Here is a 20,423-nt window from a genome sequence, read left to right as displayed (position 1 = left end):
CATGTGTGCGAGGTTCCCCCGGCACGGAGCGGGGGGGAAGGCGGGCGGCAGGCGGCGGGGGCGGGGAGGTTTCAGTCACGGACGGGGCCGGGGACGGGGCCGGGGCCGCCGCCGCCGCCGTGCCGGGTACGGGGCGAAGCGGAGCCGGAGGCTGCGGCCGCCGCCTGGCACCGAGCCGCGGGCGGCACCGCGGGGCCGCCCCTACCTGCACCGCAGCCCGCCCCCTTCGCGCTGCTGCCTAGGATCCCCCACCTTTTTCCCCCTTTTTTTTTTTTTTTTTTTTTTTTTTTTTTCCCTTTCCCCCCCCGTCCCCGGCCGGCTCCGGCATGAGCATCTCCATCCCGGCGGGGCTGACGGAGCTGCTGCAGGGCTTCACGGTGGAGGTGCTGCGGAGCCAGCCCGGGGACCTGCTGGAGTTCGCCCTCCAGTACTTCGGGCGCCTCAAGGAGGAGGAGGCGGCGGCGAGGAAGGAGAAGGAGAAGGACAAGAAGGAGGCGAGCGGCCGCAAGGCGGGCACCCCCGCGCCCGGCCATGAGAGGGGCAGCCAGCAGCTCCGCCGGGCCCCCCCGGACGCCCGCGGGGTCAACTTCGCCGAGGAGCCCATGCAGACCGACTCGGAGAGCGGCGAGGAAGAGGAGAAGTTCCCGGGTAGGGGTCGTTTTCCCCCCTAATCCCCTTTGCCCGGGCTCCCGGGGGTGCCTCCGGGTGGGCGGCGGGGCCGCGGCCCCCTCCCCGCAGCGGCGGAGGAGGAGGGTGAGGATGAGGAGGGTGAGGAAGGGGATGGAGGGGACCCCCTGGCTGCCCAGCAGAGCAGGGGGTGTGAGGCTCGTATTGCCCTCTGTAGCAGGGAGGTGGTTGGGGTCACCTCGCACCACGCTTTGGCAGCGAGTGACGGTGCTGGGGACAGCCCCGTCCCCAAACTTCACCCCCCCCGGCTCGTCCCTTTTGTTCAGGTGCGCTGGGCGGGGTGCCCGTGTGCAGCACCCGCTTCTGGGTGTTATTTGGGGCTCTTTGCTTCCTACGCATAGGCCTGGGTACTCCTGATAAACGGCAGCATCCTCCTAGGGGCCATCGATACATTTCCCTTCTGGAAGAGCACGACCGCTTTGTAATTAGTCCGGTAACACATTGGTGTACCCGCACCTCTCAGGGGCGAGGTGCTGTATTTACACACTTGATGAAGCATCTTACGTAGCCGTGCTTCTGTGCTCGGCTTTATGAAGCACGTATTTTAAACCCTAATTTCTTCTTAGAAGTCAGGCTGAGATTTTCAGCGCGGCAGGAGGGCCTGCGGAGCAAGCGTAGCTGTGAGGACAGCAGAGGAGGAACATCTGCAGCATCTCCCCTCTCGTGTGAGGGGAGCACCTATCTGCACCCAGCTGAACGCGTGTCGCCTTTGTGTGGCTGACAGGCTTTATTCAGAGACAACGCCGATCTATCTGATCGGTGTGATTCGCGGGACAAGAAGCAGCTGTCTCTGAAGGGTGTGTAGCACTCGCTCTTTGTGTTGCGGGAAGGCTGACTGAAAGGTCAGTCAGTGAGGCTAGGTGGAGGAGAGGAAGTGGCAGAGCATCTTCTGAGCATTTTTTTTGAGAGCAGCTTGAAATTGAAGTATACCTCATCAGACCATGAAGCATTCATTCTCCCAGGTTGTACTGAAGGGAGATTTACTTAACAGAGTACAGAGGCCAGCTGTTTGCTGGATGAGGATCAGTGCACTTTTTAAAATGATGACTTGTGTGCATTTTATCAGGAAAAAAAAAAAACATAGATGTTTAAGAACTAGGTGAGTTTTCCTTATGTTACACTGTCAGGTAGTTGGCATTCCTTTCATCTGTTCTTTGCAGCCATACCGTGTGTGTTTAGTGAGAATTTGAATCTGTCAATCAGGTTCTGCAGATTTACATGGTAATTGAACTCTAATGCTGATTATATCATCTGCGAGATTGCTAAAAATCTGGAAATTTGCTGTATTTGAAAACTGAAGCAGGGATAATGTGGAAGAACAGAATTAATACCTTCATTCATTAACACTAGGCATGGTTTTCAAACATGAGGTTTGTAACGCTAAACAAACAGACTCTTCATCATTGGTGAATGGAGAGCTGGAAGTGCAGAAAAGGAGCTCGAATTTATTAGCCTATGCGTGTTACATACGTAACAGTCTATAGGGCATTTTGAAAAGCTTTTGAAGCATCATCAATACCCACAGTCAAGATTTTCTTAATAGCCATTCTTTTGTGATCTTTTCAAGATCACAAACAAAATATTGATTATTGTCAATATTTTAATTGAGGGACATACTAGAATGACGTACTTTAACTAATTGACCAAAGAGTTTTCTTGAAATGCACAAAAATATCACATTTTTAAGCCTAATATATTTAGAATTTTTAATTATATTTTGGCTTGTAATTCATGGCAGTTGGAATAATTAATAATTAAAAGTAACAAAACCAAAAATATTTGTGAAGCCACCTGGAAGGTGAATTAATGAGGAAGTTATAGCAAGTGATTACTAATCGTGTGCTTGTGTATGGGCACGTTGTGCAGTAGTGTGTATTTTAAATTCCAATTTTATATCTGCCCTGAATATGTATGCTTTTAAGGTGACATAACAATGCATCCATTCAGCCTTTTGTTAATAACCGGAGGCATAAAGCCTTGTATTTAAATCATTGTTAAGGGTTTAAATACCAATTTAAAAGCATATTTCTTTTATTCTTTTAATTTATGTTTCTGTAAGTAGCAATTCTTGAATGTAAGTTAGGGGGGTAGCTCTTTCTTTTATTTCTTTGCATTTTCTTCTTTTGCTTTTGTGAATAATCAAACTGCTTCTGTATAGTCAATTTGCCTCTGTGTTGTATACTGCTTTCATACAGCAGAGGAAAACAAATTTGAAAAGTTTATAACTAAATGTAAAATAAAAAAAAAACAAACTCTGGCAAGGAGCTCAGACCTGGTGGCAGTACCTTTTTTGCTAAGGCAGTGTGTTCAAAATGTCAAGTTGACAGTGCTTCTTAATTTGGCAATTCAAACAGGATGTTGTTGAAAGCTTGTTGGAATTGCTGTGTCCAACTCCTTTATTTATATTTTTTCCTTGGAATATATGTGTCTAAATACCTGCAAGCACTGCAGTTGAACACTTTGTCAGTATTAATTTTGTCCTTGAATTGCATTTCAGAAGGTCCTTAAGCATTATTCCATTTTAGAAATGACGAGCTGAGGCATAAGCTGTTTAAAAAAAAAATAATACTGTACTCATGTTTAAGAGTCCTATATGAACCACAAACTGAACTACATTCAGGTCCTGCGCTGTGTGTGTTACATCAGTCCTCCAAATCATTTGATTTGATGCAATTAAAAAACAGCTACCTTGTCTGATGGGGGGAACTTTGTTGTATTGGGCATTGTAGTTCTGAGCTGGCACCTGGAGTTAATGAGACCTCTGAAATGACATTCTTTAGGTTCAGGGCATTCAGATTTTCCCTTCCTGAACACGCTGCTTAATTTGGAAGTGATTTTTAGGCCTTCCAGTATATATTTTTTCTGTATTAGATTGCCCTAAATGGGTGTAGTAGGGTTAGTCAGTGAACACAACTAATTCCTATTAATATGAATAGCAATTACTTAAATTGAATAGGACTTAATTACATTGCACGTGTAAAACTGAGCCCTCTCTTAGCAAATTCTTCTAAATTTTTGAAAGCTTGAAGTGCTTCTTGAAAGGCATTGTACCATGTCTATGCAAAATTTGAAAATACTCAATAAGTTAATTGTTCCTTTACAAATCACTATACTTTGCACTACCACTTACATGTGTACCTTGGTTTGATGGGTAATAACCCACATTATTTGTAGCAGCTGTGTTTAAATATTTGCTCATATCCAAAATTCCTATTTTGTCTAGCCCTGATATCAATTATTAGATGTTTTTAGGACAAATGTTGTTCTTTAAATTCAGAATCTGCAAGGTTGACTGTGCCATTTGGTGCTGTGTAGCCTTTGTTTACTTTTTCTTTTGTTTTACTATGTTGCTTTTTCCCCAGATAGTAATGTATTTTAAGAGGAAAATACTTCAGCTGTCCCTCTCCTCCCCCGTGTCATTCTGTTGGTGTGTTGGTGGCGTTGAGCTCCTTCCCTGGAAACCCAAGCTTAAAATGCAACATTAAATCTCAGTTTTACCCGCTGATAAGCAGCAAAATCTTATTTGAACGTTAGGTAAAGCATACGTGTTCTAGCTTACAGTATCAGTGTTAGAAGCTTGTCTTCTCTTCTAGTTTCTTTGTTCAATCTGGTTTGTATACGAACATTATGTATGTGAATCATTTTGAAATAATAGGTAAACTGTAGAAGGCAGAGCATTGGAAAAAACTTCTCACGTGTCCATGACAACTTTGTGATGATCTGTGGTGCTTCATCAGGTCTGTGAACCTGCTGCTTTCTTCCCGAAATTAAACAAAAGCAGAAAGCACTGAACAGTTTGTAACCTTCTTCCAGGCCTGTCATGCAATGATGAGGAAGATGAGAGTAATGGAAGGGGTCAGTAAGAGCAAGTGGGCAATACAAAAATGTATAGGTTGTAGTAGGATATTAAGTCATAGGCCGTATAGAAAGACACATAAATTTCTTAAAAACATGTATTTTCAAAATGAAATCTGGGTTATTAGGGGTGGTGGCTGAAAGCATTGCTATCTAAGCTTGGCTTAGCCAACTTTAGGAATGATATTTTAATCATTTCTGCACTCACTCAGCTGAAATATAGGCATACAAGAAATGGCTTATTTCTTTCTTACAAGGAGAGACCAAGTCAGACCCAGGCTGGAGCAGCCTTACTGAGGATGCAGTTTAGAGAAGAGAAGTTTCCAGTCGCAGGCGAGTCCCTGCCACAAGTGTATGAGCGTGGGTGCTGTTGGCATACTCCTTGGCATAATTTTAGGTTATACCTACTAGGGCATTTCCAAATTGTGCCTGGTATAGCATACACAGAGATCATTCACAACAAGTGTTTGGGATGCAGAGAGCTTCTGCAAAGGAGAATTTTATCTGTGTGGATGAGTGCCTGTCTGCTTCAGGGGGCCATGGTGGTCAGCGGATGGTCGCTGGCTGCTCTTACCCACTGTGCAGAGTCACAAAAACACAAAGCTTTAATTCTTTGCTATAAATCATAAGAATGATAAGAGTTTTTTGAAATAATGCTGTCCACTATTTTTGACAGGAGTAAACTAAAATATCTTCTTTCTGCCAATAGCTTCACAAAGCAAGCCTGAGGAAGTTGGCAGTTCAGTCCTTTTTTTTCCTCCCTCTCTCCTCTCTAACCTGTAATCTGACCCAGGTGCTTTCTTAAGCTTGGGAGAATTATAGTCCAAAAAAACTTAGTCTGACAAAATTACAAGCAACTGGAAATGTGATCTTGTAATGGGAAGCATTTAGCAGCCTTCATAGTAAGGAGCATGGATGGCTCCACCTCCTATGTATGTAATTGCAGATGAAAAGCATACTTTTGCTATAACAACTTTTTTTAAAGTTAATGTTTTCAATAAGACTTTAGTTGACATAATGGCAACCTCCACTCAAGTGCACCTGTGTGTCCCTGCTTAAAACAAAAGCATGCATGAGTGAAGGTGTATCACTGGCTATTATTTTGTAAACGTTTCTCTGTGCATTTAAGAAAAGCAGAAAAAATATTTAAGACATAAAGACAGAAAAAAAAGTAAAACTATAGCAACAATATTTTAATGTATTTCCAGCTTCTTTTTCTCTGAAGGAAACAGCTTGAAACCACCTCTGGCTGACTGCTCAGCTCAAAAAAAGAGAACAGTATTAATGCAGGAAGTATGGGAAGACATAAAATTCTGTTGGCGTGAGTTTAAAATGATTGTATTAAGAATGATAAGGTATAAATAGTGTCAGCACTAACACTTGCACACCACCACTCAGTTTCTTGCACACATCATGTATGTTCTAAAGGAAACCCGGCTCACTCAATCTTCCAGGAGTTTTGTGTCAGTCACTGACTTTGGTTCAGTTTCCCAGAGAAACCTTACACTTTGTTCCCCATGTGTACTCCTGGTTATGCTTTTGGATGAATGGAAAAACAATTTATTTTGTTCTTTAAGTAAGCAGAATAAACATATCCATGGGCATTAAGAAAGTGCTTATTTTTAGAATGTATTCTTGTTATAAAAACAAAACAACAGGAAAAATGAAAACTAATGTAGGAGCCTAGTGTTTATAACCTGCACAGACTGGTACTTTGTGTATCTATCAATAAGATAAGCTTGGTTTAATACATGTGCATCTCTGGGTTTATCCCCAGTCTGTTACACAAAAGTATGGCATTCTGTTCACCAGAACTGCTTCCCACAGTTTGAGGGAAATCTACCTTAAATAGTGAAGTCTCTGTAGACTCATTGGCCTTAGCTGCTCCTGTAAATCTGGAGCATATGGTTTGGAAACCACACATTTAGGTCACAAGGTACAGATTAATCAAGGTACAATACTGGCAGCTGCCCCATTTCTGTTCTTCGAGTATCAAAGATGACCTCTAGGTTGGGAGATTTCATTTGTCAGGACACTGATGAGAGAAACGAGAAGGCAAGGTAGAAGGCAAAGCACAGAGGCAAAAAAGGAGTCTGTGTGTGGTAAGGAAAATGCAAAGGTGAAGGCCAGAAGAAGGAGGACGCACAGAAGTGAAGTAAGGGGAAGGAGATGGAAGAAAAAAGAGTACTCACAGAGAAAGAGAATTTAATGCTCTGCTCTTATTTCTTTTACCCAGATATAACCTTTCTCTCCTCATATATACACCATAAACTTATGTCCTGATTTTCCTATTGAAGTTCTGGTTGCCTTGTAAATATATTTTTAAAAGCAAAAATGTAAACTTAAAAGACATAGACCATTAATTTTAGTTGATGAATGTAAACTTGGTCATTTCATTGTGAAAGATCTTTAAAATATTTTGGCATATTCATCTGTCCTCTTACTACCATATCTGGCGACTTGTAATGTGTATAGAATCATGGAATGTCCCGAGTTGGAAGGGACCCACGGGGATCATCAAGTCCAGCTCCTGGCTCCACACAGGAACACCCCAAAATCAGACCTTGTGTCTGAGAGCGTTGTCCAAATGCGCCTTGAGCTCGATCAGGCTCAGTGCTGTGACCACTGCCCGGGGGAGCCTGTCCCAGTGCACTTACATTCTAACAAAAGTGAAAATTCTAACAAATTCAACAAACATGAAGCAGTTGAAGGAAAGTTTTAACTTGAGTTTGTCATGGGGAATTCAGATTGTTCTCAACCATTTTCTGTTAAAAAAAAAAAATAGTTAATGGCCATCATCATCAATAAAGTGAAAATTATTTAAATTAAAAATTATGTATTGAATTATATATGTAATACAAACCCTTTTTGAAATGTCCCTTTCATTAGTGCTTAATCAAAATCACAGTGGTTATTTCACCGACTACATTGATAATGAGAACACCTTAAAGTCATGCCCTAGAAGAACTATTTTTTTCTCCAGGTTTGAGCTCTTCATTTGAGCTTTGAGTGAGTGTACTTATGGGGAAATTTGGTACTTCAAAAAGGTGAATGATTTTAGGAAGGTGAAAGGAGGAGGGAGAAGGCTCTGCTGCTAGAACAGGTCTTGACATACACGAATTAGAAGAAAAAGAGGATTTTTGTTTGTTTGCATTTTACTATAGAGGTATTATTTAATATAAAAATACATTTATCACATGGGGTTTTATATGTTAGGTTGCGATATGGGTGCATAAAACCAGTGAAGTCCATGTATGCATGAGTTACTGTATGCCAGGTAAATGTGTTAAAAGGAGTGTGCACACCTACAAGTAGGTATTGCTACCATAAGCATGGGTTTGGGTATTGCTTGATTATAAGCAGTCTTATGATGAGTCTAAGGGATATATATTTATTTATTTATTTATTTATTTTTGACATCTGATGATGGAACAGACGATTCCAGACAGCTTTATGTAAAGGTTTTATACTGACAGCCCCTTTCCTTTCAGGGAATCCCTTTGGTAAACCCTTTTACTTGCTGGATAAATAACCAGCAAGTTATTAAAGTATAGGTTATTAAATATAACCTATTTTATATATATATTATTATCAACCTATTATTATATACTTAATAACCTAAGTAGAGGTTATTAAATAACCTATTTACTCTGTGGAACCAAACAGGAATTTTTTACTGTGAATTTTGGTCATGACAAATAATTACAGACTTTGTGTTTTATTCAATATTTTTCTAAATAAAGTACATTTATGTTCTATGGATCAATTTTCAGTCATAGTCCTAAGTGAGATGTTTATAAGCTAGATTGTTTGTCCTCAACTGTCCTTTGTTTTCTCTTTATTTTCTACTTTGCTAATTGACTGGTGTCAATTACATTTCTCTTTGAAGAAAGGCTTCATACTTGTCAATTCTATTTTTTACTAAAAAATTTCTAAGAGCTCTATTCCAAGTTTTTTGTACATTTTATGGTAAAAATAGAAGAAGTATTCACACAGAATTTCTATTCCCAGTCACTGGGGAGTGTAATACATTAATCCAGATATAAATTGATATAGCAAGTAGGCTAGAAGTGCAGGTTTTGAGCTACATCAATGATGTGATGTTGATGAAATGTCTGCTGTTAATCAAATGTCTAGTTCAGCATTTTAAATGATACCAGGTCACACAAGCAAGTGTGAGATCTGAAATGAAGGGGGATGTAGCCAGGCAAAGGTGTCTGAAGTGTATGGGAGGTAAAATGTGGGTCGAAAGCACAATGAAGTGCACTGAACAACAGCCATGTGACAGGTTCCCATCCTTCCCATAAGAGACATCCTATTAGCATCGCTGCTCGGAAAAGTAATTTAGAGACCACAGGTGAAATGAGGAAATGATAATGAATGATATGATGCAAAACTCCAAATTTAAATTTAGTCAGCCTTGCCTTATTGTAACGCTCTGGATGGTGGAAGGTAGCGTGGTAAAAACACGCTGGAACAACATAAAGTGTTTTCACTTGTGTTTGCCTCTTAAATTTCTCTGCTTAATGATATTAATATTAAAAAATAATAATAATCAGAGCAAGAATCTGAAGCTGAGAGCTTGAGGAGGTGAAAGCTAATGATGAGAACAGCTTTCTTACCCATACTGTTCCAGTTATTTGACTAAAATGTGTTGTTTTTTGTTTTTGTGTTTGTTTGTTGTTTTTTTTTTTTTTTCAAAGATGGCTTAAAAGGGTCAATTAGTAAATATTATGATGACTTTTTTTTTTTTTTTTTTTTTTTTGTAATGGAGGGACTAGAAAATTGCTGCATAAAGTAGATTCTGAAAGGAAATTAAGTAACATGATCTTTCCTGCTCAGAGTTGTTCCAGAGACCATCCTGCTTTTATAGAGATCTTTTTAACGGCATCGACCCTTTCTGAATCCCCATGATTCAGCTGTAAAACGTGTTTTTATAAATATTGGTAGTCTTGTCATAGTGTAATTTTTAACATGACATGTCTGCTGTAATACATACCAGACAGGAAGAAAAGGAATCCTTGCCCAACACTGGAGACAAAACATTCCTTGCAAAGCCTCAGTATAGGCTATAAATAAAAGATGTACAGAATCTTCACTATCAGGATGGCCACAAGCTGGAAGCCAGTGTAAACACTCAGACCTGCAAGCCTGACAGTGCAGGCTGCAAAGTGTAGTGTTTTTTTTTTTTTTTCCCATTCTGATTTTAGTGATGGATTTATAATGCTAGTGCAAAACATAAAATCAATTGCAGTGAGTTACCAGGCATTTGTAACTGTTGCAGTGTATGGATTAACTCCAACTCCAGCTGTCCATGAGGGCATTGTGGTGGCCTCTTTTTGATAACCCCACAAATCAGTCTATGTTGTCAATGCAGTCAGCTTGTCCTTCTGGTTCCTGTTACTTCCACCACTGCCCCTCTTCCCTTCTAGATCCTCTCAGTGCAGCTGTAACACTTCTTTTCGTTGAAGCTTGAGGAACTCCAGTGGTTATGCCAGTAATCACCTTTGGTAGAAATTGTTGACCTATGTGAACATATCACAAGTCCTTGAAATAGGTGCCAGTCAAGAAATTTTTGCCTTGTAAGGCTCTGCAAATGAATGTCTAGAATCTAGTAGACATGTTAAAACAGCATTGCTAGATTAACAACAGTTAACAACAGAACTACAAGGACCAAAAACATTTGTCTAATTCAGACCTGGGGTCGTACAGAGATTTCTTGTTCTCTTCCAAACCATTTTTTTTTGTGAAACTCATCACATTTACAGTCAAAACAAAACAAAACAAAAAAAGCAGTGTACTATAGACATATCTTAATTTTCTTAAGGCTTTGAACATGTTTTCTACTGTTCTAATAAAAACATTTTTTGGTCATGAATAGGTATTTAAAAATGTAGGTTTTCAATAATAGACCCCTATAATTAGAGGGACAGATTTTTATTTTGTTTTATTTAATTTCCCTGTTCTACCTCGTTTCTACTGAAATCGAGGAATTAGGATACAGCTACCTTTACAGACCTGCTTCTTCATGCATCTCTAGTACTAGACTTAGAGATAAAATTATCTCAGGTTCTGTTTTTTTTCTTCCTTCTTTCTTTTTTTCTTCTCTCTTCTTAATGCGTAGTGTTTTCTCTTTTCAGCCATTTCGTTCAATACCTTTGAGGAATGCTCAGGCATCTTTCTCTAAAAGCTCTTGTTTAGCTGATAATCTGTCTGTCTCTATTGGTTTTTAATAGGTACTCAAAACATAAGAAAGACCGATCTAGCCTTCACCACTACATTATTTAAGCATTTGGGAGGGAATTTAAATATAGAGAGAAGTCTTTCTTCCTTCCTGTTGCTTCAGCCTACAGGAAATACTATTTAGTGGCTAATGCATGCATTAAAAAAAAAAAAATGTTCTCAAAGTAGATAAATGGTTATTTATTCTGAGATACCACAAGCTTTAATTCTTGGGGAAAATCTGCAGTATTTATCTGCACGTCTCCCTTGCTCATCTGTCAGTTTTGTCCTTCTGCTGGAACGTAGCTGCTGCTGGCAGGTGAGGTGGGAGTAGGCACATTCATTTCCATTATCCACCTTCCAGAAAGAAGTACGTTTCTCTTCTGGTTTTGCTTTCTTAGAACACTTACAAAATGGAGCCGCTTTTCTAAGTGGGCCCCAGTTCACTGTCTGTCTGTGCATTGTCATATGAATGTGGCCTGTCTGTCATTATTCCAAGTCTTGAAAAATTAAAAATCAAAGGAAAGTAATTATTAGGCTTTCTCTAACTCCATTGTTCAAGTCATTGCATTCTGCACAGTTGCAGACTTCGGGGTGCTCAGAGAGGCTGGAAAGTCCTGGGATCTGGGGAGGTTTCAGTCAGAACAGTTTGAGTTCCCGAGACATCCATACACCTAGTGGAAGTTTGTCTTCTCTGGCTGTTTTCGGGGAGTTTTGGTACTGTGTCACAGCCCCTAGAGGGAAGTTCCATGACATGAACTTCTATAAATACAGCTAGAAAGGCCAACTTCCATGTTAATGCAGAAACTGGATGCCATTGATCCATTTCCACCACAGAAAGGGGTTTTCTAGGGAAGTTACACACAGCATAAGAATAAAGCAGTGCGTTGCAACCTACTTCCTCCATCTCAGCTTTATTTTTTGCTTAATGAACCTTCTTGGGCGCTAGATGGGCAGAGAGGGGAAAAGAAACAAACTGTAACGAGAGACAGGGAAATACAGCAACAGCCTAAAACACAGTAACACTTCTGCTTGTCACATTTTGTTGCTGTTACCAGTGTGTCAAGTATTGTGTTTTTCTTCCTCTACTTTTTTTCCTTCCTTTGCTTTTTGCAACATGGGAAGTGAAGAAGATTCCTTGACCAGCTTTTTAAACCAAAACGCCATCAGTGGCTAACGTCAGTTTTCCTTGCTTTGAGGTTAAGGCTTTTTAACAGTTTTCCCTGACAGCAATGGAGGATAAATCACAGAAACATGCACGATCACACTTCTCAGCCCAAAGGAGCAGGGTGAGCTTTACATTTCTCACACAACACTCGCTGTCGTTACAGCTGACACCAGATAGTGGAAGATGACCCAGGAGTAAGTGAGGCCTGGGTTTCTCTGTGCTTTCTGAGACGCGTTTTACTTCTGAGAAAGGAATTACCGTGTGTGGCTGTGGGAGAAATTGGTGCATTAAAATTCAACGTCTTAACTTCAGCGTTATTTGCAAACTCCTCTTAAATGGGATTTATTTATTTATTTATTTTAATTCTGATGCTTTATTTGCTGAAAGTGAAGGTACACAGTTACTTGGGAAGAACTAATGAATCTGACTACACAGCACTGAACATCTGAAGTGGCACATAGTTCTTGTTTCTTTCAATCAGTCACCATGTAAAGCTATACCAGCCGGTATGGTGCTGGGATATGTTCAACTCAGTTGCGTGGGGGAAACTAGGAAAGTGTTTTATGGCTCAAAAGAGCCAGCTGGTGTATGACATGGAGCGTGCATCATGCACTTGCAATGTTTAGGTTTATTCAGGTTTATTATAACATTACTAAAGGTAAATTACAGCATGCAGGCAGGGACAGCAGCTTAGTGCCTGATGCAGAGCCGTCCAGCCCTGCCACTCGGAGTTGTCTCGTACTGCTGAGCAGGCTGACAGGCCAAACGAGGCAGAGCAGTACTGAATTTGGGACTTTTCCTTCGTGTTGAGTAGTGGTTTGGTGTCAGCTGTTAATACTCACAAATTTGTAACAACTTATTTGCTCTGGGTCTTTCCCTGTTGTAAAATTCAATTGAAATCATCCAGCTAGTTTAGAAGGTAACAGGAACAAGCAGATGGATGATATCACGGTACAAACTTTTCCTTGAACCACAGCTAAAGAAATGAAGCAGGAAGCAGTTTTCTTGAAATAAGGTAGTTATTACTAACCCTGATTAATAGCAGCAGATTATGCAGTAGCCCTTATTTGTTGCTCCTTTTTATCAGTTGGTCTCTCAATTGCAAAATAAAATGACATTTCCTTGCTCCCAGTGTTTCAGTGGTTTGTGCTGAAATTAATTTAAACTTGACATGCCAGTTTTAGCAGAAGGGCAATCTTTCTTCCTAAATATCAAGAAAAGAAACACAATTGCTATTATATCTCAGAGCACTTACATATTACTGCAACCCACACTGGGAAGGTAAGATGAGTCTGGTTATTGCAGAGTAAAAGTATTTCTTTGTGATTTTGTTTTGTTTTGCTTTAATTTGGAAGAGATACAAAGGTCAGAATATAAACACAAGCACTGTTTTGAAAATGTAAAGGCAGAGCCAAGAAGATTTACGCATTCATTCCGGAAACTCTACTTTATATTTACTTCTGGCTAGGAACTGACATTGTTTAACTTGGATTCTGCGTTCCAGGACAAAATAGTTTATAGAGCTGTAGAATTACCCTTTTTTTTTTTCTTTTGGATGAAGGGGTGAATTGAGCTTTAGTCTCTGTTAGTTTGTTATGGATTACATTTGAGGTAGTAAACTTTTTCTGTTTAAAACTAACCTAGGTTTTCTTACACAAATTGCGTATTATAGATTCTACAGTTGCAATGTTTTATAGATACCTCCTCTGAGTGTAGTTTATGTTTGACATCAGTTTCTGTGTTTACGTAGTGAGGAATTGAATGCATATGACTGATAGTGCTTCGGGGAGTGGAAAGAAGGTTGAAGTTTTGTAGTCTAAAAAGTCAGACAAATTCCAGTGAGGCTGGGAGATGAGACTCACCGGTGGAGATAAAGCTGTCACTTTTTATGAATTTATTGAAAGGAAACATGTTTAATCATAGTTTTTAGTTCAAAAATACTGGTTTTGGTGATCAGTAGTTTTGATTTTTAAATTAATATATATGCCATGATGTTTTCTAGTGGTCAGCTGCATATTTTATGATATGGCTTGCTTTCTGAATAACCACTTGTCTTAATATCAAAATGAGAATTTGGCTCTGTAACTGTGAAACAAATGGAAGAGATGTGTTAATCAGAATTATTGGCATGTCTGTAGAATCAGATGCCTTTCCTGTGTAATACTTTAAGCATGTTAAGTTTGTAATACAGGAACACCTGCAGGGCCTATGAAACTGCATGCTTTAGAAAATGCATATATGTCTATTTTTATGGGCCAGCTTGATGAATCTCTTATGGTCTGTCAAGTTAGTTACACATTTATTTAGAAATGTGTGTATATGGCACAATATAGTAGCCGAGGGCAACTTTTGCCATATTCTACTAGTCTTAAGAGATGCTTCAAAAATGTGCAACAGAATTTTATTTAAATATTCTGTGGGTCTGGATGAAATCCACAAGACAAATGAATTTGGACTAAAGGCTAAGGTTTGGTCTCTTCTAATCTCATCCCTTGATAATCGTCCTTTAAGGGAGAAGAATGAGCCAGCAATTAAAATCTTTGAGACAAATTAGGTTAAATCTCCATGTGTGTCACAGACTTGCCGTGTGCCTCTGAGTAGCTTGCACTGTGTGCCCAAGCACATGCTGTAACCCAGTAAAGTGGAATATTTGCCATCCCTTCTTTCAGGGACCTTGATACGTGCATGGAGAGCTGCGAGGGGCTTGTGTAGCATCGCTTCACTGCAGTACTTGAAAGAACTAATATCTGGAGGCCAAGGCCTGGCTGATGCTAGAATTTAAGATTATTTTTTTTGTCTGGTGCATCACTTTTTCTGCTCATCATTTTTCTGGAAATGTATAGGAACACCTGAATAATCAGCAAAACTTGCGAAGAGATGAAACCTGTATGACATTAAGATGGCAGACTTCTTCAAATAAAGAGCTATTTCATTCTTTACCTTTTCTACAGTCTGTTTTTAATTTTTTTTCTCTCCCCTAAACAACTTTCAAGTGGGCAAGCTGAAAACTTGAGACTTCTTAAAAGACTAAAGTATTAAAAAATACCCCCCATACCACATGTTTAAGCTACAAAGGTTGCCTATGAAAGCAGTATCAAAACTGTGACAAGCTTCAGTACATTTTATCATTGTCTTTATGTAAGATTACATCTAGGCCCACCCACCATTTTCTGGATGTTATCGCAGGAAAGTGCCAGTAAGGTTGTTAAAAACCATAATGTTGCAGAGGGTGCATTCCCAATGAACAGAACTCTTGCTGAGCCAGCAGCTGCCCCAAGGGATTTGCTGCTGTGGGATTGGAAGGGGCTGGAGGTGGCCTTGGGTGGCCCCAGCAGCCGGCGCTTCCAGGCTGGAGCTGACCGCCCCGAGCATAACCTCATGGAGCAAATGCAGGGCTATTTAGACCAAGATTATAAAGGGTGAATAAATTTGTCATGTGTCTGGTTTTTGAGTTTTAAGTTGTCTTTGTTTTAAACATTTTTTTTAAATCCACTAATAGAATGAATTATTTTTTAAAAAATTTTGGAAGGAAAAAATAAAAAGTAGCAGCAGTATTCCTCATGGTCACTTCTAGTAACCCACTGTGAGTACTTGGAAAGTAGGATAAATGTTCCTTTTAATTAAGCTTACAAAGTTGAGTATCCTTTAATTTCAGAAACTTTTTCAAGAAGTCTGTATTTTCAAAAAAGCTGTTGAGATAAAAAGGAAGAAGTCTTAGAAAGTTACAAGTATTTTACAGAATTTGATTTGTTCTTTTCTGTTGAGGGTATAATGTAAAACATACTTATTCCAGTAAGTGGAAACAAAAACTCTAGCCTTTCTTCTTTGTGGGTACTGAAGTACTGAAATCACTGGGTCTGAGTCAGGCTTTTTACCTACTTTTTAGCACGCCTGCTTGGATTCAAGAGAAAAGCTTTCAGTGCCAGCCTGGGGGGATAGAGCATGATATGCGCCATGGCCCGGGGGACAGGACACGTTTTTGGAAGTGTGGCTTGCCAGTCTGACATGTAACCAAGCAAACTCATCCCTTAGTTTTTGTCTCTCCCTTTCCAATGCAGAATCTTGACCTTTTCTGTTTACAGACTGTAAACATTTCTTCAAAGGCAGTGGAGGCTGGGGGCGGACATGAGGCAGGACAAGTAGCACTTCACCAGGCACAGTTTCTGTCACGTCCCCAAAGTGGAGTCGTTTCACTCTTCAGCGATTTGTGCCGGAGCAAGGCTCCGGATTGCCAGCTGCACCTCTTGGTCTGCCTTTATTCTGTGTAATTCCTGGGTTAGTATCTGAATCTGAGCCCACGTAGGTAGCTGTAAATAGACAACATGAGGTGTGCATTGACTTTTTGGATGGGTCTGGAGGGATGGGATCTTTGCCGTATGACCACATACATTGGTTGTAGCAGTATTTCAGGCAGCGGTGCCGCTATCAATTGTAATTTTGGTATCTACTCCAAACTGGGAGCACAGTAGGTTATTTTTTGAAAAGCCCTCTGGTGGCAGACCATTATGTGGTGCCAAGAGCTATTTCATTGCCTGATGACTAATCGGCCCGTAGCTGGATGGAGGGTGTTGTTATCAAGAGTCATGGAAAGTTGGCCCCTCGCAGGAATCTCACAGATAGTTACAGAAGGAAGTCAGGACAACATTCTCAAGCTTTGCTGGCCAGGAGCAGAGCGAAATGGGAGTGAAAGTGACTGTGATGCCGAAGTTTACTTCCAGCAGATGCAACTTTTCAAATGCTGCCCAAACTGTTGAGCAAAATGGAGCGGTACCGAAATATCCATTGCTGGTCGTCACTAGAACTTTCTAAATGTGATCCCAAGGCAATGCAGCCATAAAACATGAGATTTAAAGTTTTAAGTCGTCTCATAGGATTCTTTTACTGGTACTGCAGCGTAAGAAGGAAGCAAATGGTGGTAGAGAGAGATCTTTGTGTTTTGAACAGCCCTCTGCTGGCAGGCGTTGTTTGGCCTCTTACAACAGTCCCTGTTTCACACACACACACCACTTTTTCTAAAGTGTTGAAGTAAACTGGTATCTGAAGCTTCCTTTGGGCCCATCTCTCCTCTTTTGCACGAGCCTGTTGGTTTGGGACAGACAGGGTGTATCCTATTAACCTGTCTGTAAGGTCTGTTCACACTCTGGGCTCTCTTTGACCTCTTCCTTCTCCAGAGAAATGAGTTTCCGATTCCTCCATAATCAAGGCTCGGGTACTGACTCAGGGTAAGGGGCAGCTTGAGAACAAAGACTGGATCTATAAAGGGCCTCAAGTGACAATGTTTGGTATCATTGTGCGTAAATTTACCTTCAGGACACAAAAATCTCCACACCAAGTTAGGGAACTGAGCTGTGTCATCCTGGGGTGTTCTGGGGATGTTCTGAATCGTTCCCATGGAGGAGAAAAACAGTTCGCAGGCCGTGGAAAAAGAAACTAAAAAAAGAGGCATTATACTCTATCTATGCAAAGTTATTTGCTGCTGTTTGTGTCTCGGCACCGTGACAGTAACGTGCAGTGCATGGGTCTGCATTTGGTCATGGCCATACAAACGCTGACCCAGCTGCAGGCCAGGCCGGGAATGGGGACGAGCTGTGCCGGGCTGTGTGTGCTGCTGGGAGCTGCAGCGGGTTCTGCATGCCTGTGCTTGGGAGAAGGGGGGTAGCTGTTCGGGGAGAATTTCAGCATCAGGACGGCGGTGATGGAGATGAGATCTGCCTTACATTTGCCCTTTATTTTTTCAACAGCTCGCTGGCATGAGCCACAGAATACAAGGATGAGTGCTGCCCCGGTCACCTGTAAGTGGTCATCCCTAGTTTCCACTATTCTTTACCCACTCAGTTCAGGGGAAATGATGACCAGCGATGCAGTTTGGGTGGTACTGTTTGTAAGAGCCTCAGTCCATACATAAAGTACTTATGTACTCAGTACTTAAACACTGAGTACTGAAGTACTCAGTGCTTACATAAAGTACTGTGGCTCTTTTGGCATTACTACCAGGAAGATGTCTCTGTGTGGTTCTGCATCAGTAGGAAGGATGATGATTTGTGTTTTTGTGAGCTCATTGTTGATTCATTTTTGCCATTGCCTGCAGTCCTCCTGCTGGTTTGCAGGTTTCATGATGTCTTCAGCAGCACCTGAATTGCTGGTGCAATGTCGACAGGCCAGCATGCAGTGTGTTTGTGGTTAGGTGTGCAGAGTCACTTAGGTATTCACCATCACTTTGGTAACCTTCTTTAACCCTTTCCTTGACTCACAAAGCCATCTGTGGTCAATGTGAACCATGCCTGAGGTTTCTTTAGTTTGTGTATTATCAGTAGTCCTGTGGATAGTGGCTTTGACCACCTGAAAGAGACGTAGGTGGCTCTTATTAATGAAGCTGAGTCTGAGTTCCACCTTCTCTCTGGGTTCATGTTTGCATGCTGTCCTGCATGTCTGCAAGAGAAAAAGAGTGCAAATATCACACGAGTACATAAAGTCTGTCCTGAAATGAGGATGGGGGAAAGTGCTTTGGTTCATGCTCTGAAAACTAACAAAATTGACTGTGTTAGTTCTGATCAGCTGTGAATGGGTATCGTGAATGCAAGAGAAACTCCCTTTAAATATGTAATGTTCTTAAATAAGCAAACTTTAAAATACGCATGAGATCCAAAATCTTAAATTTCACCAGGAAATGAATATGCAAGCAATGCAGGTTGCAGATCATACATATTCATATACTTTTTCATCAAGGTACTTTGGTAGTACTCGTCTTAGCAAGCAGGCAGAGACTCTGTATAAAACTTCAGAAAGTTTTAATGGTGTTTGCCCATGTAGGATTTGTTGTAATAACCCAGTGGCAAAGTGACAAAAACATGAATAATAGTAGGAGAGCCTGAGTCTTAAAAAGTTTGAGATTTTGGTTTAAACATAGCTAGTATAAATGTGTATGGAGAGGAATCAGTGATGTTCAGAGTCGTTAAACTATATAAAAGAGATGAGATAATTATAAACTCCACACAAAGGTGTACTCCCTCAGAGAAGGATCCTGACAGCCATGACATCTGCTCCAACCCACTACCATCAACGAGGTTGCAACTGGATTCCTTTGTAATAAATATAACTTGCAGGTATTGTCAAAAAGAAAGTGGGCCAAATTTTTGTAAAAATTAAGGCCTAAAGCACAGTTGTGTAATAGTTAGGGGATGCTGTTAGATGCTCAGGAATTAACAAGAATGGGTCACTTTTGTAAACATTTTGGGCTATGCAGTTTGATAGAAACATTGATTCAAAGACAGGTGCAAGTTTTTCTTTGTCTCTTGCAGTGTTGATCCTGAAGCCTGGTGACACATAAATGTCAATTTGTTATCTTCACAGAGGAGCAGAGCTATCCAACTGTTTTGGGGACTGCTGGTGGAGTTTTGGCAGGATGACCAGTTTTTCTCCCATCCTGATTGGAAACTTGCATACATTAGTAAATACGCTTCAGGCAGCAAAATTAGAAAGCAGAAAAGAACATGAAATTGGATCTGAACGCCTACACTACAGTGTTAGAAAGCAAATAACCATAATATTCTTAAAATAGTTTATGAAATTTCAAGTGGAAAGAAGCCATTTACAGATGGTAAGAAGATAAAAGCGTTACTGACATTTTGTATCAGATGGGCTTTAGTGGCAATTGTAAACTATGTTATGGCTATGGCAGAGTATTTCTTAAAGGTTATGATAAATTGCTTAGGCAGCAAAGGGGGGATGTTGCCACAAGTTGTGTGGGGTGTGGTGATAAAAGAAAAGAAAATAATCCTGCAGAGTCCGCTAGGCAGAAATAGGGAGTTGGGTAAATTCTACAAAAGCAGAGGATGGAAGAAAAAAAGGGGTCTGTAGATGGTGTTCGAGCTAAAGCAGCACTCTGTGTCTCAGGTTTAGGCTCTATAAGAAGACTGAACTCCCTTGTACATTTATTCTATTGGTATTTTTAGATTTAATTTCACACTTTTTTTTTCTTCTTTCTAAATATATCATCTCTGCTGGGCATACATTTTCTCATATAGACGTTATTAGGTTTTGTCATATATACTGAGTAACATGGGATCGAGGGCAGCAAGTACACCAAGCCAGAGCTTCCTCACAGATTCAAGTTTTCAGCATGAGTCTGATAATTCCTGGCGGAAATTTGGCATAGTGAAGGATTAGAAATATTGCTGTGAATATTGCTTTAGTTATTTATTCTCTCCTATCTAGATGACTGGTTAGTTTTAATGTGGTAATGACTAAGTGTATGGTCACAAGCAATAATGAGGATGAATTTCTGAGGGAAGACGTGCTGTGTGTAGCATGCAGCTCTATGTAACAGGATGTGTATTTCAGATAAGGAGAATTCAATACAGCAATATATTCACTTTTATGTTCTAGCATAGGACATTAATCTGAAATATGCTTTTTTAAAGAAAAAGCCAAAATCTCAAAAGAGATGGTTGTTTGGGAAGAGTAACAGTTCCTTCCAAGCAGCATTTCATCC

General features: G+C 40.5%; 1 protein-coding gene across 2 annotated transcripts in view; it reads left to right on the top strand.

The window, feature by feature from the left end:
* Positions 1–235: 235 nt before the first annotated feature.
* The window catches only part of PRKAR2B (protein kinase cAMP-dependent type II regulatory subunit beta), an 83,657-nt gene continuing 63,469 nt past the window's right edge, over positions 236–20,423 (top strand). The window contains exons 1-2 of one of the 2 annotated variants that reach the window (XM_084510003.1): positions 236–648; positions 17,674–17,724. In XM_084510003.1, coding sequence (XP_084366129.1) covers positions 327–648; positions 17,674–17,724 — 373 coding nt within the window. In that variant the 5' untranslated portion in view covers positions 236–326. The remainder of the gene's footprint in view (positions 649–17,673; positions 17,725–20,423) is intronic. The other variant, XM_084510004.1, reaches the window with a different exon arrangement.

Source organism: Aythya ferina, assembly GCF_964211825.1.
Source record: "Aythya ferina genome assembly, chromosome: 1".
NCBI classification, from domain to species: domain Eukaryota; kingdom Metazoa; phylum Chordata; class Aves; order Anseriformes; family Anatidae; genus Aythya; species Aythya ferina.
Note: the sequence above shows the minus strand (reverse complement) of the source record. Positions and strands in the feature narration are given on the sequence as shown.